The following is a 17934-nucleotide window of genomic DNA, read 5'->3' as shown; positions in this document are numbered from 1 at the left end:
TTTCTGTCGAGGCCAACGAAGTGTTTCAAGACTAGTAATATGACCAATTTTTTTTCTTTTTTTTTTTCTTTTCTGCAAGTTTCACCTACCAAACCTCTTCCCTCCACTTCTGTGGCTGAGGAGCAACCTGATTCTGCAGTTTGTCAGTGATTAAAAGAAGAATTAGCCAGCCTAGCATGCCACCACAAATGAGCAAAACCCTCTGGGAGACCAGAGAGACCAAGCAAGGCACATTTCCAATTATACTGCCAAATGAGTCATTTTCTTATTGGGCCTCCTATAATTGTGGTGGGTATTGGGTGCATGCAACTCAATTTGTCTTACATATTTGTTGGTAGGATGGTAATAGAGTTGAAAGAGCCAAGGGGATGATATGAAGGAACAAGACAAAATAAAAAAAATAAAAAAAATAAAAAAAAAGAAGAGGGATGAGATAGATCCCTCAATATTTGTTTGATCTGTTTCATCCTCCTTAAGACTGTTGAAGTTTAAAAGCCAGGAAGAAAATGCCATTTTAATCATCTGTGGATTGAGGAATGGGAAGACTATCATTTTCAAGTAATCAGAAAACGTCTCCCCAAAGTAATAGTCTTTACTCTGACTGCTGAAATTAATGAGGCTTCCATTGATGTGATTATCTGTCCTGAGGATCATCAATATATAAAAAATAATTGACAAATTAAATTACTGCAAATTCTTGGAAACTTGAGTTTTGTTAAAAACCACCTCATTTTTTTTTCATGTAAAACAAATCAGAGATTTTCAAAAGGTTTTGCACAAACACACTTCAAACCACATTGCGTAAGCTTTATTATATTTGTAGACACATTTAGAGCTTGCCACTGTAAATTCTTCTCCGTCCTTGTACAGGAAACAACCAGTTACTTATAAAGCAACTGGACTACATGTCAACATAGGCACATAAAAGGCTCAGCATTGACCATGAAACCATTTCACATTGCTTTTTTTTATTCATCATGATGTTGCTGTATTATTATGTACTCTATTTAAAAAAAAAAAAAAAAAAAAAAAAAGGTCCTTTTTTGACACAGTTGCCACAGGTAGCCTGTCTATTGATAACAAATTCAAGTGGAGAATGTGATGTGTTCTCAAAATTAATATTAAAAATAAGTAACATTTCATTTACACAAAGGTACAAACTATAAATAGAACAGTTAGTGTGAATTACAGTAAAATCAGACAACATATCTGACATGTAACATACAGTGTAAGTCCAGTGAACAGTAACCTTTGTTTCTTTTTCTTTTATAGACATTTAATGATTTAACCATCTAACTGTAAAAAAAAAACTGTAATTAATAAACAGAAAAAAATCTCAACTTTAGTCAAAAAAGAAAAACCCTCAACTTTCACTAATTAGATTTAGGAGCAACAAAATAAAAGTAACCCAGTGGTGACAAGCATGCCATTGTCCACTCTGTGTAGTACCATTATAAATTCCCATTTAACCATACACCGTGTGTATTACTGTTTGTGTCACTTGCATGTACGTGTGTGTATATTCCTGTATGACAGATGCAACAGTACAAACTGCAGGTTTGATTCTGTGTGCAATGGAAAGGAAACAGCAGTAAAGTGCACGTAAAACAGCATGTACTGTGTACTGTGTGAGTGAGAACAGAAGGGACAGCTGTGGTTTTTGTTGTGAGGCGAGCTGCCCATCGCTCACTGCAGGGTAACTGTGAAACAGTCGGGGTCTAAAAGGGACCTTGTCCCTGCTCCCTGCTGGGCTCTCCTGTCCATATCTGTTATAGCATTCCCCGTCTTTGTTCAGTAACTAAGTGCTCCCTACTTAGGAGTTTAAAACCCCCCTTTCTTGCTAATGCCTCTAGCAATGTGCTGTCATTGTCGAGCTGGTCATCAAAACACTTGCGAATCTTAACAAGCATATGTCACAAACCAAGGTGCATTTTAATATGACAACAAATTCCTACCTTTGTTGTTGTGCACTCTCCAGTTCAAAAGGATGGAGGCCACTGATTATCATTTGAGCCAACTGTGTAAACTCCATGTTATTACATACTAGTCACTAGGTATTTCTTTAGTCATCTTTCAATTGCACTTGAGTACAAAATACATGGATTTATCTAAGCACCAGCATACATGTAAGACAATCTACAAAACGTTACAAACAGTGTCAGTCATCTGAACTCGTGCTTAGTGAGAATCACTGCCAACGGTTCATCGGTAACCTGGCAGCTACCAAGGGCCATCGCGTTGGCTCCTCCAGCGTCTAGCACAGGACAGTGGTTGTGGCCTGAACTGTGATTCAGCCAGGCAGAGGGAGGGGAGGGCTGTGTGTGTGTGTGTGTGGGGGGGGGGGCAGGCTCCCACTAGGAGGAGGCCGACGTCTCCATAGTGGACAGGATACGGACCACTTCGGCTCTCTGTGTGGGCGAGATGTGCTGGGTCATATGCACAATGGAATCCATGGCAACCTCTGGATTGGCTTGAACAAGGCTGAAAATAAAGAGGGAAAACAACATTAAAAAAATCATGCAAAGGAAAGCTAGATTTCACATGTTTCATGTTTGTCAGGTGGGCAGATGGGGGTAAAAAAACAGGTGAAAATTAGTTGCGCTGTATGATTCTTCCCCACACTGAACCCGCATTGTTTACAATAATCACCTGCGAATCTGCTTGAGGATGTGATCGCGGCGGATGTACTTGATGTTCTCGTCGATGACGGACCTCGCGCCCTCTTCTTCAGCTAGCTGCCTCTCCAGCCATCCCACCACCTCTTCGTTGTTATCCCACAGATAGGCCTGCATAATACAGGGACAGATTGTTAAAGGACAGAAGATGGATCACTGTGAGCAAGATTCAAAGTATTTATGGATTTTAAAAAAGCCTAGAAATCAGACTTTTTCTTATGGTGCGGGTGTGAACAAATGTAACTGGGAATGAAAAAAAACTCTGCATATACAAATATTGTACTAACTCATAAAATATAAAAAATATCATGAATGAACAAATAAATATCAATAAGAAAAAAAAAAGATGGACAGGCACAAAGTGGGGGCCTGAGGTTTTGTTGACTGGACCTGACAGGAAAATTAGTATTCATGAGGACTGGCATCTCTGATCCCAAACAAAGCCAGGCTGGAGGGCTTAGCAAAGATTTGGGGGTGGAGGGGTTTAATGGGCTCTTGCCTTTTTTTATGAACATTCCTGCTTGAGGTCCACAAGAACATTTAATGCCCTTATTAATCATTTTTAATCTGTTTGCTTTTAATTAAGAAACAGTGTGTTGCTCTCCTATCTGCACGTGCCAGGGCTGTGATTAATTGTGGCTTAAGACGGCCAGTCCTGATTGGGATAATATATTAGCTAACAAGAAGGCCACTTCTTAGGAGATCTCTAACGCTGGGCCGGCTCCTGTCACCCCTGCGGCTGGTCCTCTGAGCCCTGAGACACTGGGCCGCGAGGAACCGCGTTTATGTATCTCTGAGGGATGTTTATTTTCATTAACTTCACTTCATCTGTATTTAATCACCATGATTTAATAGGAATAACTGTTACTTCTTTGACTGGTACACCTCACGGATAAGGGATGGGAGTTTGAGGATAAAAAAAACACCCTCTGTAATCATTCCTAGGGGCTAAGAGGTTGTTTACTTGAGTGCATTTACACACTTCCCTGAAAACAAATAAAATGAGCCATTTGATAGTGGCCCAAGAGAAAACACACTTATTAAGGCTCACTCAATTACTCATCAGAAAAGAGTGGATTTAATGATGACTTTGGATGTGAGTAGGTGCACTGTAAGAAATCTAAAAATGAATGAACCCATGAGCTTTATTTGATCTGGATTTCTGTGTGGTTATGATGGTGTGTCTATTTAGGAGAAATACCACAGAACTGATTCTGTGGTATTCTACAGTTTTTGTTCACATTCAATCTCTTAAGCAATTTTATATATTATTATCTTATTGAAACTTTAGACCCAGCTATGTAAGCTGTATTGTATTCAATGAGATAATTACAGTTTTCTACATCTCCCACTCAGTCAACGAACAGAGAGACCACTGAACAAACCCTGCAGCTATGCGGCACATTTTACCTTGACAGCCCCCTCGGCCTCCACAAACCAGCGGCGCAGCATGGCCTGGATCTGGCCGTCCGTCAGCTCGCTGTTGGCCGCTTGGATCTTCCTCTTCACCGTGTCCTCCAGCAACAGACGCCGCAGACGCCAGTAGAAGAACTGGCGGGACGTTTGCCATTCCAGGATATCCTAACAAAGGCAAAAGACAAGTAGCTACTGTTATTAAGAGCTATTAGCGCCCAAATGTCTACACATAACTATGTGTTTTTCCATTATGTGAATTAAAAGTGGAATATGGATCGTTTTCTTCCTGTGCAGAACCATACCTGGGATCATTTCTGCTTTAACACAAACCGCAATCAGTTTAACGGGTTAATTTAGCTTTATGAAAAATCTAGTTGAAAATGAATGTGGGAATCTGCTCATTTTATTGTGGATTTTTTTGATGAAAGCGTCACACGTGTAAAGCACATTAATGTGCGTAACAGAAATGTGTTACTCTGTAAATGAAGTGTTTATCACAGTGGACTGAAGATCTGAGGATGTCATTTGAGAACACAGATTTCCCTGCTGATAAACTTGAGGTGAACATACAGAGCAGTACAGTTAGTCTTTCCAGTCTTTAAAAAAAACAAACAAACAAACAAAAAAAACTCCCTGACTGCCATCCATCCGTGAAACACCCTTCTGGACATGTGAGCAAAGTGAGTGTGTGTGTGTGTGTTTGTGTTTGAAAGATGGGACTGGGAAGGCACAGAATGAGACAGGGCCTGCCCGAGGCTGCTCTGTGGTTGCTAAGGTGATTGACCAGGGTCATCAGAAGATAATTATGAGGACGAGTCTCACAGCCTGGTGAGACCAAACATTATTCACAAGGCAGGTGCAGCAGCAGCAGCTAGACTGATACTCCCCTGAGGGCTTTTCAGGTGATTCACATCCTGCATGTTCATACTGTAGCAATACATGTACATAAGATAGCATTAAAAAAGAGTTCTCACCGTGATAACACCCTTCTCTTGCATGCGACCTGGGGTGTCGTGAAGGTCTGCAAACTGCACGGCCACCTGGTGGTAGATGGGCAGGAGAAACTCCTCACGCTCTTTCAGCTTGGTCTCCAGCTCTTTACGATCAGGGGGGCTCAGCTCTGGGGTTCCTGATGGAGTTTTAAAATAATACCAAAACACATTATCAAATGAAAACATTTTCCAAAAACTGACAGTCATATATCTGTATGTTTTAATTACAAGCAGAGGATACAGACAAGGAATAGCATTTAAAGCTAAAACACACAGTGCGTCAGGGATTGAGTTCAGGTGTGAAAGCCAAAAATTCAGCCTGTACATGGCAGTCCTGGGTTTGGCCTCCCCTTATTGTCCCAAGTTCTACATGCAACTGTGGATTAACTCCTGCTAACTGCACTTTGCATTAGAGCTCCCCCAAACCCCTTGTTGCTGTCACTGAAGACTGATTTCTGTCAATTCCAATCTGTAAGCTCTCAAATCATTCCCAATAAACCTCCATTCTGCCAGTTTGGCCCAAAGCACAGAGCCCCACACAGTATCGGACCACAGTTCCTCTGAGCCCTGAGTAAAATCAATAGCCTGCTCAGGAGTGACAGGAGAGCTGGTGATTGATCTGAGCAGGCTGTGATTGACACATCTCCCAGGGGACTGCAGGGAAGATGATACAATCAACACCAAATAAAGAACAACAGCGAACGCACACGTGCTCCCGCCTGATATATTGCACCTCACTAAAACAGGGCAGCGGGGGGGGGGGGGTGGGGGGGGGGGGGGGGGGGGGGGGGGGCTGAGGGGGGCCAAACGACATGAAACAACCCAAAAAAGACTTTTAATTAGAACTGAACTGTGAGGACTCACCCAATCTTTCAGCCAAGCCCGTGTAGACCGGATCTACTCTTCTCATGGTCTTTACCAGGTCCTTCCTCCTAAACTTGATCTCCACTGTCCCCTCAGGTTCCAACACTCCACCTCTGGAGACAAGAATGACTTAAATAAATAAACAAAGTTGGTTTAATAAAGATGATTCTTAATCTGCCCTTTTTTTGTCCAACTCACCGGCTGTCCTTGTCGGCGTACATCTCCATGTGACGGGGGTTGATGGTGGGATCTATAACCACCCAGGAGCCTCCCCTCAGCTCAGCCTGAGGGGGAATGTAAACCAGTACCGGCTGCTTGTATTCCCTCAACCCGTCCACAATGTAGGCTCCAAACTTCAACACCTGGTCATACATATCTAAAAAGGGAACATTTTCGAATGAGACGCTGAAAAGGGTTGAACCCAGATGGACTCATTACTACGGAAGCAGAAGTACCTTTCATTCCTCCAGAAAAGCCCCTCCAGTTGGCAAACACTATGAGAGGCAGGCCCTCTCGGTTCAGGTCCTTAATGGCCTGGGCTGTTTTGAAAGCGGAATCTGGGAACCACACCTGTCCTGCCTGCTGGATGATCTAAATATACAAAATCACAAATATCTGCATCAGTGCCTGAGAGTTTGTAAATGTATAAATACTTCAGGGCCAGTTCAGTCTTGAGTATATGCATTGAGGGAGCCCTTACCTTCGCCTCTGAGTCCAAATTGGCTGGATCTGCTGGAATTGACAGCTCAACTGACCTGGTTTCCACAGAAACCACTCCAGTAGGTATCCCACCCAGCCTGGGGAGAGAGGCCTTTCAGCACTGACATCTACAAAACACCTTGACTACATTTTACAATGGGAAGATAATTATCTGTGGTGTACACAAATTAATTTTCAGCAGCATGTCCTGTGGGTTCAGTGTTTCGTTGGGACTCTTACCTGGCTCTGCCTACCACCACACTCTGAGCCCATGGCTGCATGATCTCCATGAAGGAGCCGTGGTCAAAGAATCCATTCTGCCAGGAACCCTTTGGAGCTTCATATACAGAGATGAGAGAGAGCAGTGTGACAGAAAGGGTACAGAAAAATATAAAATAGAGTGACACAGGAAAGAAAGTGGAGTTAATTACTGCCAATAGGAAAAGCAACTGAATTAACGTTTACAAAACATTTTATCTTTCCATATTAAAAAAAAAATCCCTGTATTTATTACGCATACAGTCTGAGGCTATGTATTTATTTATTTTTTGTTAACTCTGAATGTGTAATCTTGGCAGCAACCATGATGGATGACTGTATAAGGAGGCTTGCTCAGCTCTTTTACTGCCTGAGAAACATGCCCAGTCTAGGAGGTTACCATTCAATTAAGCCTCGCCACTCATCACTACCTGAGACGTTGACTGGCTTCCCACACGGTCTACCAATCTCTTTGCTGTCCCAAGCTGTAATTACACTGATGTGGAACCAGCTCAGTCCTGACCTGCAGTGTAAAACACACTACATCCATTTGGGTCTTATCTTATTCTTATCTTTAGCAGTATGACATCAGGCTTCACTGTTTCTCTCTTTGTTTCTTAATAACCTCACTCTAGTAATGAACCACAGTGAACTAGAGGATGTGAGGCTGAAATGATAAATCTTTATGTTTACTTTAAATAAGACACGAAAAAATGGGGGGCGTGACTCTACAACTGCTGATAAAGCATTTTAGATTTCGAAAATGATCAGTAGACCAAATGAAAATGTGTATAAATCCTCATTGTAGTTGCCAATATAACATATTTTAGCACAACTCTGGATTTGATATAGCCACAAAATTGTCCTGTTTTTGGAAAAGTGAAAGGCTGCAAATGAGGGATTTTTAGATAATATTGTGAAAAGATATTTAACTTACATTAACAGAAAAATATAGAAAAGTTTCTGTGATACAGGATAAAGTGATAAAAGTAACTAGGCACTCACTCTGGCTGGGACGTCCTGCTAACATCCAGCGAGGGTCATAGGGAGCCTTGGTTGGAACAAACTCCACTGGCCGATCTATGGGATCCTTGGCACTGAGGATGGGCACTGGACTAGATTTACACTGAAGAAATATATATATATTTTTTAATTAAATAAAACCACGCAGTTATAAACAGCATAAGCTAACTTGCATGAATTCGGGATGCAGCATTTTATTCGAAACAATTGCTGAATTACCTTGGGCATGTAGGACAGCCACTGCAGAAGAGTGAAGACTCCCTCAAAGTCATCGCAAACAGTACTGTGGGTCACACCATTGTTGTGCATGATCTGAATTCCACCAAGCTGGTTGTTTGATGTGTACACTTCTCTGCCCAGCACCTGTAGTTGGAAAACAACAAAAAGACAACAGAAAAAAAAAATTATAATATTACTCGTACTTTCCTCTGTCTGACATTCAACTCTGGGTTTTAAGGCATATACCAATGTAAAAAAAATAAGGCTTTCGTGTTTATGTCACATACAACAGTAAACCGTTCCAGTGCTGCTCTCATAACCTGCTTGAAAATCGGCGCAGCAGGGTTCTGCCCAATTTGATTATGTGAAGATTTACCCTTTAAAAGCCTCCTCTCTCTCTGGCCTCCAATATGATAACAGAGTTAATCTACTGTTCATGTTGTGCAACCGTGGCTGACGACAGGAGGTGTCCTCGCCAGGTTACTGGTCTGTGGAGCTGTGGATCAATGAGATGGCGCACAGATGCAGCCATGTCAGGTAACAGCGGGGACCCTGCATTACACAGCCCCACTGCATTGTCAATACAGGTGATCAGCAGCCAGAAATCTTTCTATCACAGCAGTCACAGGTGGGCGGCAGTACCTGCCGCTCTTCCTGGGGGATTTTCTAAAAGATAGAGGTTATTGTGCAAGGGTGACACTGAAGGTTTTTGCCCTCAAAACTGCCTCTGTGCCAACCTGAAGCCATAAAACCGCACTCCTATCCCACCCTATTTTCATAAGCAGCTTAGAACAGGTGGCAGAGCCCTGACATGGTTCTATAAAAATCAGAGAGGAGCTCAATCCCTACCCTCAGCTCTCACCTTTGCAGCCATCATTTACTTTCTTTATTGCCATTAATGGTTATGTATCTGGCTACAAATCTGGGGCACTCTCCTAAAGCTGTCATGAAAGCCTGCGGACCCAAGAAACATTGCAATCACCTTGACATACACAAAAAACCCCAGTGCCTCCGGCCATTGCCGGCTTCATTAAGATTCCACAGCAGAGAGAACAGGATAGGATATAGGAGGAGGAACAGAGGGAGATGGCTGGGAGGATGAAAACGTGGGGCCAACTGGATGTAACAGCTCACTGGGGTATTTGTGCTAGTAGTTACTATCCAGTCCCCATGAAAATATGAGAGCTTTTCAGCAGCTAATGAAATGATGATCTCTGGGTGGCAGCCTCCTGCTCTCCATTAAGTTTCAGTTAATAGCCAGGAAACCACATGATAAACGAGCAGAAGAAAAAAAAACTACCCCACTTCTTGCCTGTGTTGCTTGTGATATCAGTACTATTTTTAAATAAACACCGGGTACAGTATATTGCAATGCATCACCTACACAACGTAGACACTTGTCAGTGACCGTTACTATGAGTCTTATCGCACGAATACAGCTAAACAGTGGGGCCATCTAAAAACAATTGAGCTTCCAGCGAATAGGTATGCTATTATTGGGCCATTTACATGATTTGTCATGTTGCAATCCGTCATCTAATTTGAAATGGAGTCATCTTAATGCACTGACAAGGACAGAGAATGGAAAGCAAGACAAGAGGAAGAGGAGGTAGTGAAGCATGCAGTCACAGCCACACACACACACACATATACAAAAACACACACAAATCAGCTGCATTCAGAAAACAATTTGCCTCAGCAAAACTTCATTTTGATTAAAAACAAATGATATGGGTGTCCTGCATTGCAGCCTCCGGCATGCCACTCTATTTCTATGCAAATACAACTTCATGGTTCGCTTTCAATTATTCTGCTATGAGTGGCAGGCGGGCCTGTCGCTGGGATCGGAAAGGGAATCCTAGCAGAAGACAGCGAGGCAGGAGGAGGCCTGATCGCCGAGTTGGAACAAGTGCCGACATCATGGTACACTTTTCTAATTTCTTTTCTTTGATATGTAAACACACATAATGCCACCCTGTCAGTTCATATTTCAGAATCTAAGGTTCGTATTAATTTATTATATTAAAAAAAGAAAAAAAGAAAAACAGACAATACAATACCGGCTGCACAAAGTTATAAACACACACACACACACACACACACACACAGAGCTTCTTACCAGATCTGTTTGCCCTTCCTCTCATATTAGCTGAAATATTTAATAGCCAACTAATGAATATTTATAGTGAATTCCACATTAAAATGCAGATGAATCAATTGCGTGAATTTAGGGACGATTCATTTGGTGCTCAGTCAGCGTTACAGGAAGAGCACTGTGCAGACAAACACAACAGCACTGTGTTTTCAATTCAGAAAGCCAGAAAAACTGTCTTTGAATTATACTGAGATACACATTTAAATAAGATAATAAATATAGATTATTTTACCTTGTTGAGTGCTCCAGCTCCTGTAAGAATAATGTGAGAATTGTCCACTTGGATGGTTCGCTGTCCAAGCCTCACCAGATAGGCCCCGATTCCTATGGCTCGACACGTGACCTATTGGACAAGACAATTATATTTGTCTCTAAGTAACTGGGTGCGAGTGCAATTATTCACGTAAATTTATAAAGAGCAACTATTTGCTCTCAAAAGACCAGACATGTGCATAGCTCAAGGCTAAGGAGGAGGCTACATGTATGCATGTTTTTTTTTTTGCGCCCACTTCAGTCGTACCAGGTTCATGGTGATGATTTCCTCATAAGCCAGGGAGGATTCTCCTGCAATCATTCCAGACCCTTTCAGATTCTCCACACCCAGCCCTTCATCCTTTCCAATGATGTCAGTGATCTTGTACCTGCATGACAACACATATATTCACTCAAAGAAGCCAAACGTGACCCTCCAACAGCTCTCTAATCTGCGGTTACCGCTACTGCATTCTCGTGGACCTTAATCTGTAGAGTCATGCACACTCGACTGATACTGCAGCAGCTTCAAGATTCACTTCACTTGAAATAAAAATGAGGTACCTGGATTCTCCCTCATCCTCCACATGTTCACAATGTACAGAGTTCAGGGCTGAAACCTTCTTGTAGTCCTGAGGTGTGAGGTAGAGATACTTGAAACCCTGCAGAGGAATATAGCAGCGACTGCTTAGTTATGATAGATAATGATACAGATGCTGAAAAGTATTTTCTTTTGAAAGAAAAGAAAATCATAACCATAACCATAACCATAATAAAGAAATAAACTAATACACAACTACAAATAAATTAACAAAACAGCCAGCAGGTGGATGTTTGAAGTAATAACATCTATTATGATTATTCACTAGGCATATTTGTGTTTTTGAAATATTAAGTAGGTGATTTTTAGGTCACACAATTTAAAAGAGTTACACAAAATTTTGTAGGGAGGCCCCCTCAACTACAGCGTTATGTAAGTGAGACTCTTCTGGCTGACCTTGTATGGGTCTGCTGGATCCTGCCAGGCCACATGGAACATGTGTCGTATTTCCTCTGCCAGCCCGATGCGGGCGCCGCTGTTGGCTGCGATGTAGATTCGAGGGATGCCGCTCTCCCGTGCCATCTCCGAGGCTCGCAGGAACAACACGTCCTCCTGGGGCCCAAATGAGCCTATCTTGTGCGTGATGTCATTACTTATGACGATGATCTCACGACCCGCTGGATACTCTGGAGTTCGGAGGGTCATTCGCCAAGCCACCATACCAATCTTGAAAGACAGAGAAGAGGCACTTTTATTAAAGAAATACTAAATATCTAAATCTGTTGTATAATAGGTATGTCGGAAATACTCTGGTGTTTTTTTTTTTCATTTTTATTTTCAGGGTAAATGCGTTTGTTCACATAGTGTGGCTGAGAATGAGAATAAAGTGTGAGATGTCATGCTCTGTGGCTGATTGAGACTGCAGTATTTTCACTTTAAATAAAATCACTAGATGTGGGTTTTGTTTTTCAGTGCGCTTTCAATGATGCATTAGGTTTTGCCATTCAACTACAACGTACTGGACAAGCCCTCAAGAACACAGCCGAAGAAACACAGAGACACCTACAGAGTAAAAAAGGAAACTGCACATTTAAAAAGGGGAGGTGGCTAGATAAAGGAAAAGGTCCTCTCAAAATAATGGGTATCATTTCATTTGAAAATGAAAATACTCTACTGTATTTATGTGTTAAACTTAAAAAAAAAACAAAAAAAACAAAACAAAACACAACAACAACAAACAAAAAACTGACCTCGTTGCCCCCTGGCAGTCGGTTCATCTGAACCAGCTGACCTTGGGCATCAAGAACCAGCTCTGTGAACGTGAGCAGCTCAGAAGGAAGAGGGCATTTGGGTAGGTGGGCATAGGCTTGGCTTGAGTGCCACAGCTTTTTCAGAGCCTGGGAAAAGAAATGAAATAGTGAGAATAAAATTATTAATAACTTATTATTTGTGAGCAGAATCTAACCTAAGTCAAATTTTTCACTGTACCTGTCTGAACATTTCTGGAAAGTCATAGACATAGGTGGTGCCCAGAGACTGAGCCTGGAAGCGCTTAGACTGCAGCAGGTCCTTGGTGACGTAGGGTGTGTTGATGAGCATGCCATGCAGTGGACCCTGCTTATCTCCATATGCTTGGAACATGATCTGAACAGAAGAAGGAGAAAGAGTCACTTTCTAGGTATTCTGATGTCTTTAACAACCTTGGGATTACGGTAGCAAAAATATGTTTATGGAACTAATAAAGCAACTGTGCAGCAAAAATGAAAAAGAAACAGAAAAACAATACATGAAGTGTTCATCATTCATTTGCTACTGAATGGATGATAGCGATGATGGACAGATGGATGGCTGGATGACATTAACTTACCTGATCAGCTGCGAGAACAAAACATATTACTAAACGAATTGTCCACCGGGCTAAGGGCAAGACTTCATATCGGATCTCTACTTCACATCCATAAATCTTAAAGCCAGAACTTTCATATTCTACCGTGTCAAAATGACTAACTTTACAAGAGAGGCAGTTAAACTACATTCTGTGAGTTGAAGTTTCCAGGATGGAGCTGAAGCCCTTTGCCTGCGACTGGACAATGTGAAGGTGAGATGGAAGATGTATGAGTGCCCCACCTGTCGGTCTTTGGGCCCCACCTGTCCCGTTCGGGAATCAGTGACCTCCTTGTAAAGGCTGATATCCAGGTAGTAGCCTGATTCGTTGGTAAGAAAGAGGCGGATGGGGATTTGCTTTCCTGTCGGAGTCAGGCGGATGTTAATTTTCAGTTCAGCCTGCAGGACGCGCAGCTTCCACAGACGGCTGCCGTAACGCATGACCATGGAGCGCACAGACTCCTCAATCTGAGGTTTGCGGAGAAAGATTTGGGAGAAATTAAGTCATTAATAAAAGAGTCGTGGTCAGAAAGCAGTTTAAAGATGTGTACGGGTACGACAAACCTTTGATGGGTCCATGATGACTGTAGGGACAAAGTTGAGGAAGATATGGTTACAGTCAGTTCGCACAGTTGTGTTGTTGAAAGCCACCTCAAGCTCATCCATGGCTTCCAGCAGCAAACGCTCTGCCTCATTGTGAAGGTACTCAAAAGAGGCCTCCTAATGAGGGAACAGAAAGAGAAAATATCAGCAAAGGCGGGTATGATTCATTTCTTCGAATAAAAATGTGTAGGGGGGTACAAAATGTAAAAATAAAACAAAATGTCCATTAGTCGTAAAAAAATGTTCCTTGCTCTTTTGTATTCTCACCTTTGTAACCAGATCAGAGTGGCGGATAATGGCTCGCACAAAGAAACGGTAGTCCGTAACTTCTGTGCCCACCTCCACACGAGCTGCACCCAGGTACAGGTGCATCTTGTGGTTTGCACATGGGATGGCAGTTAGGGCAAAATTGCGCATCCGGTTGAGCTCTAACTGGAAAGCTAGCGCGGGCTCCAAATGACGATAGATCCTGTCCTCCTCGAACTATTGAGACAAAGGCAGGACTCAATCACAAACAGCAACACAGCACTACAATATTTTAAATGGGTTTGTTCACAGACTTTTTTGGAAGTTAGACTTCTCTCCATTAACAGAAGTAGTTCAAATTGGTAATTTCAGGAGCACTCAGTTGATATAAGAGTAGAACGATGCCTGTGAGCCACACACTGTATTAAGTAAATGAAATCATGGGCAGTCTCAATCTCAGAAAGCTGCTAATGGGTGTCATTTCTCTTAAATGGGAGAAATAATTAGAGTTCATTACTTTAATGAGTTTTGGTGGTGTCATTGTAGTGAGACTATCAGGGGTAACGGAGAGGAAGAGACATCACTGATTGTGATAGAGTGAAATTCAGCATTGCCAAGGGGGTGAAGAGTTGTTTCTTATAACCACAAAAGAAAAATGTTCACCGGTTTGTTGTATCTTTAAATTTGTGGGTTTATTTTACGTGTTACAGTAATCTGATACAGGTACCTTAAAAATATAAGCTACACACATATATATATATATATATATATATATATTCAGTAGAAGTAGTAATTTTTGCATGGAGATTTGGCCATACTCACCTTATCTCTGGCACGGAATGTGAAAAATTTGGGGAATTCTCTCTGTGTGGAAGAAAATGAGACAGAGATAGAGAGAACAAAAAATAAAAGAAATTAATATAGTATCCATAACAAAAACCTTGGTTGTAAACATGGCAGTTCACTGTTAGGTTGACCAAATCATTTACAACATGCAATGCAACTATAAACCAAATAATTTCAGGTGAAAATAAGCTACTCTGGGCTTTGTTTAAACTGCTACAAAAGTAAGTATGGTGTGTTAGGCAGTGACGATCAGGACCTTGCTCTGCATCTAGTGGATCCTGCTCACCCTTACTGCTGGAATCACTGTGTATTTACTCAGACAGCAAGCTCACATAATAATGGCAACAGGCTACATGTATAAAGCACCACTCACTATGCTAATGAATAAAACATATCCCTTTTTTTTTTCCAGAGACATCGGAGACTCTGAATAACGCCCTGGTAGCCGTGTTTGACGTTATCAGATGAAGTGTCCCACTTGCCAACACAATGCCAGACCGATTGGAGATGCTCTCATCAACCCACAGCCTAAATGATAACGAGAGAACTGCAACAGTTCACACACACGCTGGAAACCTCCATAGCCATGATTTAACACTGTGATTACACATCGTATTCATTCTCCACAATATAGTGAACCAATAAAAGACGCTGTAGGGTGAGCATACAGAATGGGACAGACTACTAAAAAAAACCCTCTACGTAACAAGGGCCACATAATGACAGTGACACCAGTTAGAATGATTTGCTCTCATCAGAGACTGTGGTACCATCAAAAGAAAAATCAAAGCCTATTGTCTAAATGACAGCAGAGGCAAAAAAAAAAAAAAAAAAAGAGCGTTTCTCAAAATCTAATCCCGTCCTAAATCCATGTCATTATCGCTTTCATCTAAATTTTAGTACGTATTCTGTTTATAATGGCTCAAAGCTGGAAAGATAAATGCGGTCTTGTGTACTCCAGCACAATCAGCAGGGGACATCACAAAACTGCCGTGATTGGGGGTTCAATTCCTACGTGGCTATCCATGCTAAAAATGTGTGCTCACATCACTGCAGGACACTTACAACTGACAATTCAAGGTGAGAAAATCTATGCAGTGAGTACGTTTCTGGGGCTTTAAAGACAGCTTTAACCCGTAGCTGGAAAAAGAAAACTGTTGCTAAACTAAATCTTTATTGATTCAAGACAATGGTGGGTTAGGTTTCCTATTCAACAGAGTTGAATAAAGCTTCCTCTTGAAATCAAGGAGCCGAATGGCTGTATATTTAATGGGCACTTCCTTGGTAGGGCCTGTTTGAACCATTTTTGCAACAGCAAATCAAAGAGCCACCTGTCCCCATTTCTTTTGTCTTCTTCTACTTACATGAAACCTTTGGTCCACCTCACAGTTGACTTGCTTCCTGAAATCCTGTCATCATAAATGCAGCAAAAGCAAGGCATGCAGAAAGAGATACAGAGACAAACAGGAAAATAAGCTAAATTTCAATTAACGCAGTAATGTCATTCCATATTAGCAAGTCAATTAAGTATTAGTAATTACAAAAAGAAGAGATGGAGGACAGTCCATTTGTCACATTTGGATACATGCTATTCAGAAATATTGAATATGTGGCATGCATGGCAGAAAACTGTGAAGACAGGTAGCTAACTTGGTAAAAATTAATAAAGACCCTCACTTTCTGAGCCACGAGGAAAGTCAGCCTTCGGATGCCATGTTCAAACAGCAGGGATTTCTAGGATTGATAAAAAAAAAGACAAATGTCAAGATCTTTCTGAATTGTGTCAAACATTTAACTCACTCTGCCGAAATCATGAGAAAAAAAAAAAAGCCTTTTTGTAAACAGCTCCCACCTTTGACTGAGTGAACTCCCGGAACATGGCTGCCAGGCCGTCATCGTCAATGTCGCTGTCCGTCTTTATGGCCACATTCAGGATATGGATCGGCTCGTCCTGGACACTCTGGATGACAAAGCAAATTTAATTCGTTATAAGATACAGTCGTACAGGAGAAGTGCCCAGCAGATCAGAAGTCTGTTCTCTTCACCTTGTTGTCTTCTTCACCATACAGGACAGGATTACCTCCCTCTGGGAAGGTTGGACTTGGGGGAGGAGAGTCAGAGAAGCAGCTCAACACGTCGGTTATGTTCCTGTAAAGAGGGGGAAAAAAACTAAATAAATAAATCCCACATGCCATTAATCCCATAAAATACATGCAAGATCTATTTTATGCAAGAACTGACCTGGTGAATTCCTGGAAGGAGCGGAAAGCGACCATGGCTCCCATGCGCTGACAAGGCGGTGTAAAAGATGTGTCAAGCAGGACATCGCTCACACTGGCTACATGCACCATGCCATAGTGGTTCAGGTTGGATGAGAATGACATCCTAGGGGTGTCGACAGACAACAGTTATTATGGGAATCTGCCGAACCACTAGACCGAGTTTGTAAAGATGTCCCCAATCCACTTTTAAGAACCTCACAACAGTTTTAATCCCTCAGTGTTTTGGCAGTTTGAGAGGCTGAGATTTGATAATATATATGAAAACACTTAAAAGGCTCACGTGTTAACTGTAGGTGACTCATTAGTATAAAAACTGAATGAGGTTCAAATTATTTAAAAAAGCAGGTAGTAACAAAATTCCACCATGATAAGTGAACACAGTGACAGCAGCTGTACAGTATGTCAGGGATTTTTTTTTTTCCCTCATAGACCACGTTAGTCCAATTAAAGCAAAGAAAATATTACTTTCACAGGAACAAGGAAACATTAGTCCACCAGGAAGACCCGTTAAAGATTCACAGGGTTCATTTTGTTGGGTGTTAGTCCTTTGATTGTAGGAAGCCGTCCCAGAAGATACACCCACTGAAAGCACTCGAGAGGTTTTGTGTGTCAAACCTGTCCTCGGTTTCCGATTCTGAGACATTTTTCTTCTCAGGATTATCATCAGATTTACTATCCTGTGTTTTAAGGTCCTGAGGTTTAGTTTCCAGTAAGTTAATGTCCATGGCTTTTACACTGTCCAGGATTGGAGCAGACATTCTCCTGGCAGGACAGTCACAAGTTTCAGTTCAGGAGATTTGCACTGGTGCACAACATTTCCCCAATCATGTTTTTTTTGTTTTTTTAATTATTTTACACCAAATTACTTCCAAGGTTTTTTTCTAAATCTCTACAATACTGAAGCACATACACACAACAGTTAGGAATGTAACACTCTTTCACAAAGACACAAACACACACACATACAGACTCAAATGTT

The 17934-nt window shown here is 41.7% G+C and overlaps 1 protein-coding gene across 6 annotated transcripts in view; it reads right to left on the bottom strand.

Annotated features, from left to right (window-relative positions):
- Positions 1–793: 793 nt before the first annotated feature.
- The window catches only part of acaca (acetyl-CoA carboxylase alpha), a 31961-nt gene continuing 14820 nt past the window's right edge, over positions 794–17934 (bottom strand). For 2 of the 6 annotated variants that reach the window (XM_041052472.1, XM_041052474.1), the window contains 26 exons: positions 16915–17058; positions 16719–16821; positions 16526–16633; positions 16351–16407; positions 16038–16082; positions 14650–14691; positions 13849–14064; positions 13543–13698; positions 13222–13446; positions 12583–12738; positions 12345–12491; positions 11551–11820; positions 11118–11215; positions 10822–10942; positions 10534–10644; positions 8147–8290; positions 7910–8030; positions 6887–6983; positions 6648–6744; positions 6403–6538; positions 6146–6323; positions 5948–6060; positions 5066–5220; positions 4086–4256; positions 2650–2786; positions 794–2481 (listed from right to left, as the gene is read on the bottom strand). In XM_041052472.1, the coding sequence (XP_040908406.1) occupies positions 2355–2481; positions 2650–2786; positions 4086–4256; positions 5066–5220; positions 5948–6060; positions 6146–6323; positions 6403–6538; positions 6648–6744; positions 6887–6983; positions 7910–8030; positions 8147–8290; positions 10534–10644; positions 10822–10942; positions 11118–11215; positions 11551–11820; positions 12345–12491; positions 12583–12738; positions 13222–13446; positions 13543–13698; positions 13849–14064; positions 14650–14691; positions 16038–16082; positions 16351–16407; positions 16526–16633; positions 16719–16821; positions 16915–17058 (3475 nt within the window). In that variant the 3' untranslated portion in view covers positions 794–2354. Of the gene's footprint in view, positions 2482–2649; positions 2787–4085; positions 4257–5065; positions 5221–5947; positions 6061–6145; positions 6324–6402; positions 6539–6647; positions 6745–6886; positions 6984–7909; positions 8031–8146; positions 8291–10533; positions 10645–10821; positions 10943–11117; positions 11216–11550; positions 11821–12344; positions 12492–12582; positions 12739–13221; positions 13447–13542; positions 13699–13848; positions 14065–14649; positions 14692–16037; positions 16083–16350; positions 16408–16525; positions 16634–16718; positions 16822–16914; positions 17059–17570; positions 17718–17934 lie in introns of all 6 variants that reach the window. The other 4 variants (XM_041052475.1, XM_041052476.1, XM_041052470.1 and 1 more) reach the window with 3 other exon arrangements.

This window comes from Toxotes jaculatrix, chromosome 12 (assembly GCF_017976425.1).
Source record: "Toxotes jaculatrix isolate fToxJac2 chromosome 12, fToxJac2.pri, whole genome shotgun sequence".
Taxonomy (NCBI): Eukaryota; Metazoa; Chordata; class Actinopteri; family Toxotidae; genus Toxotes; species Toxotes jaculatrix.
The sequence above is the reverse complement of the archived record's forward strand: the minus strand, read 5'-3'. Positions and strand labels throughout refer to the sequence as shown.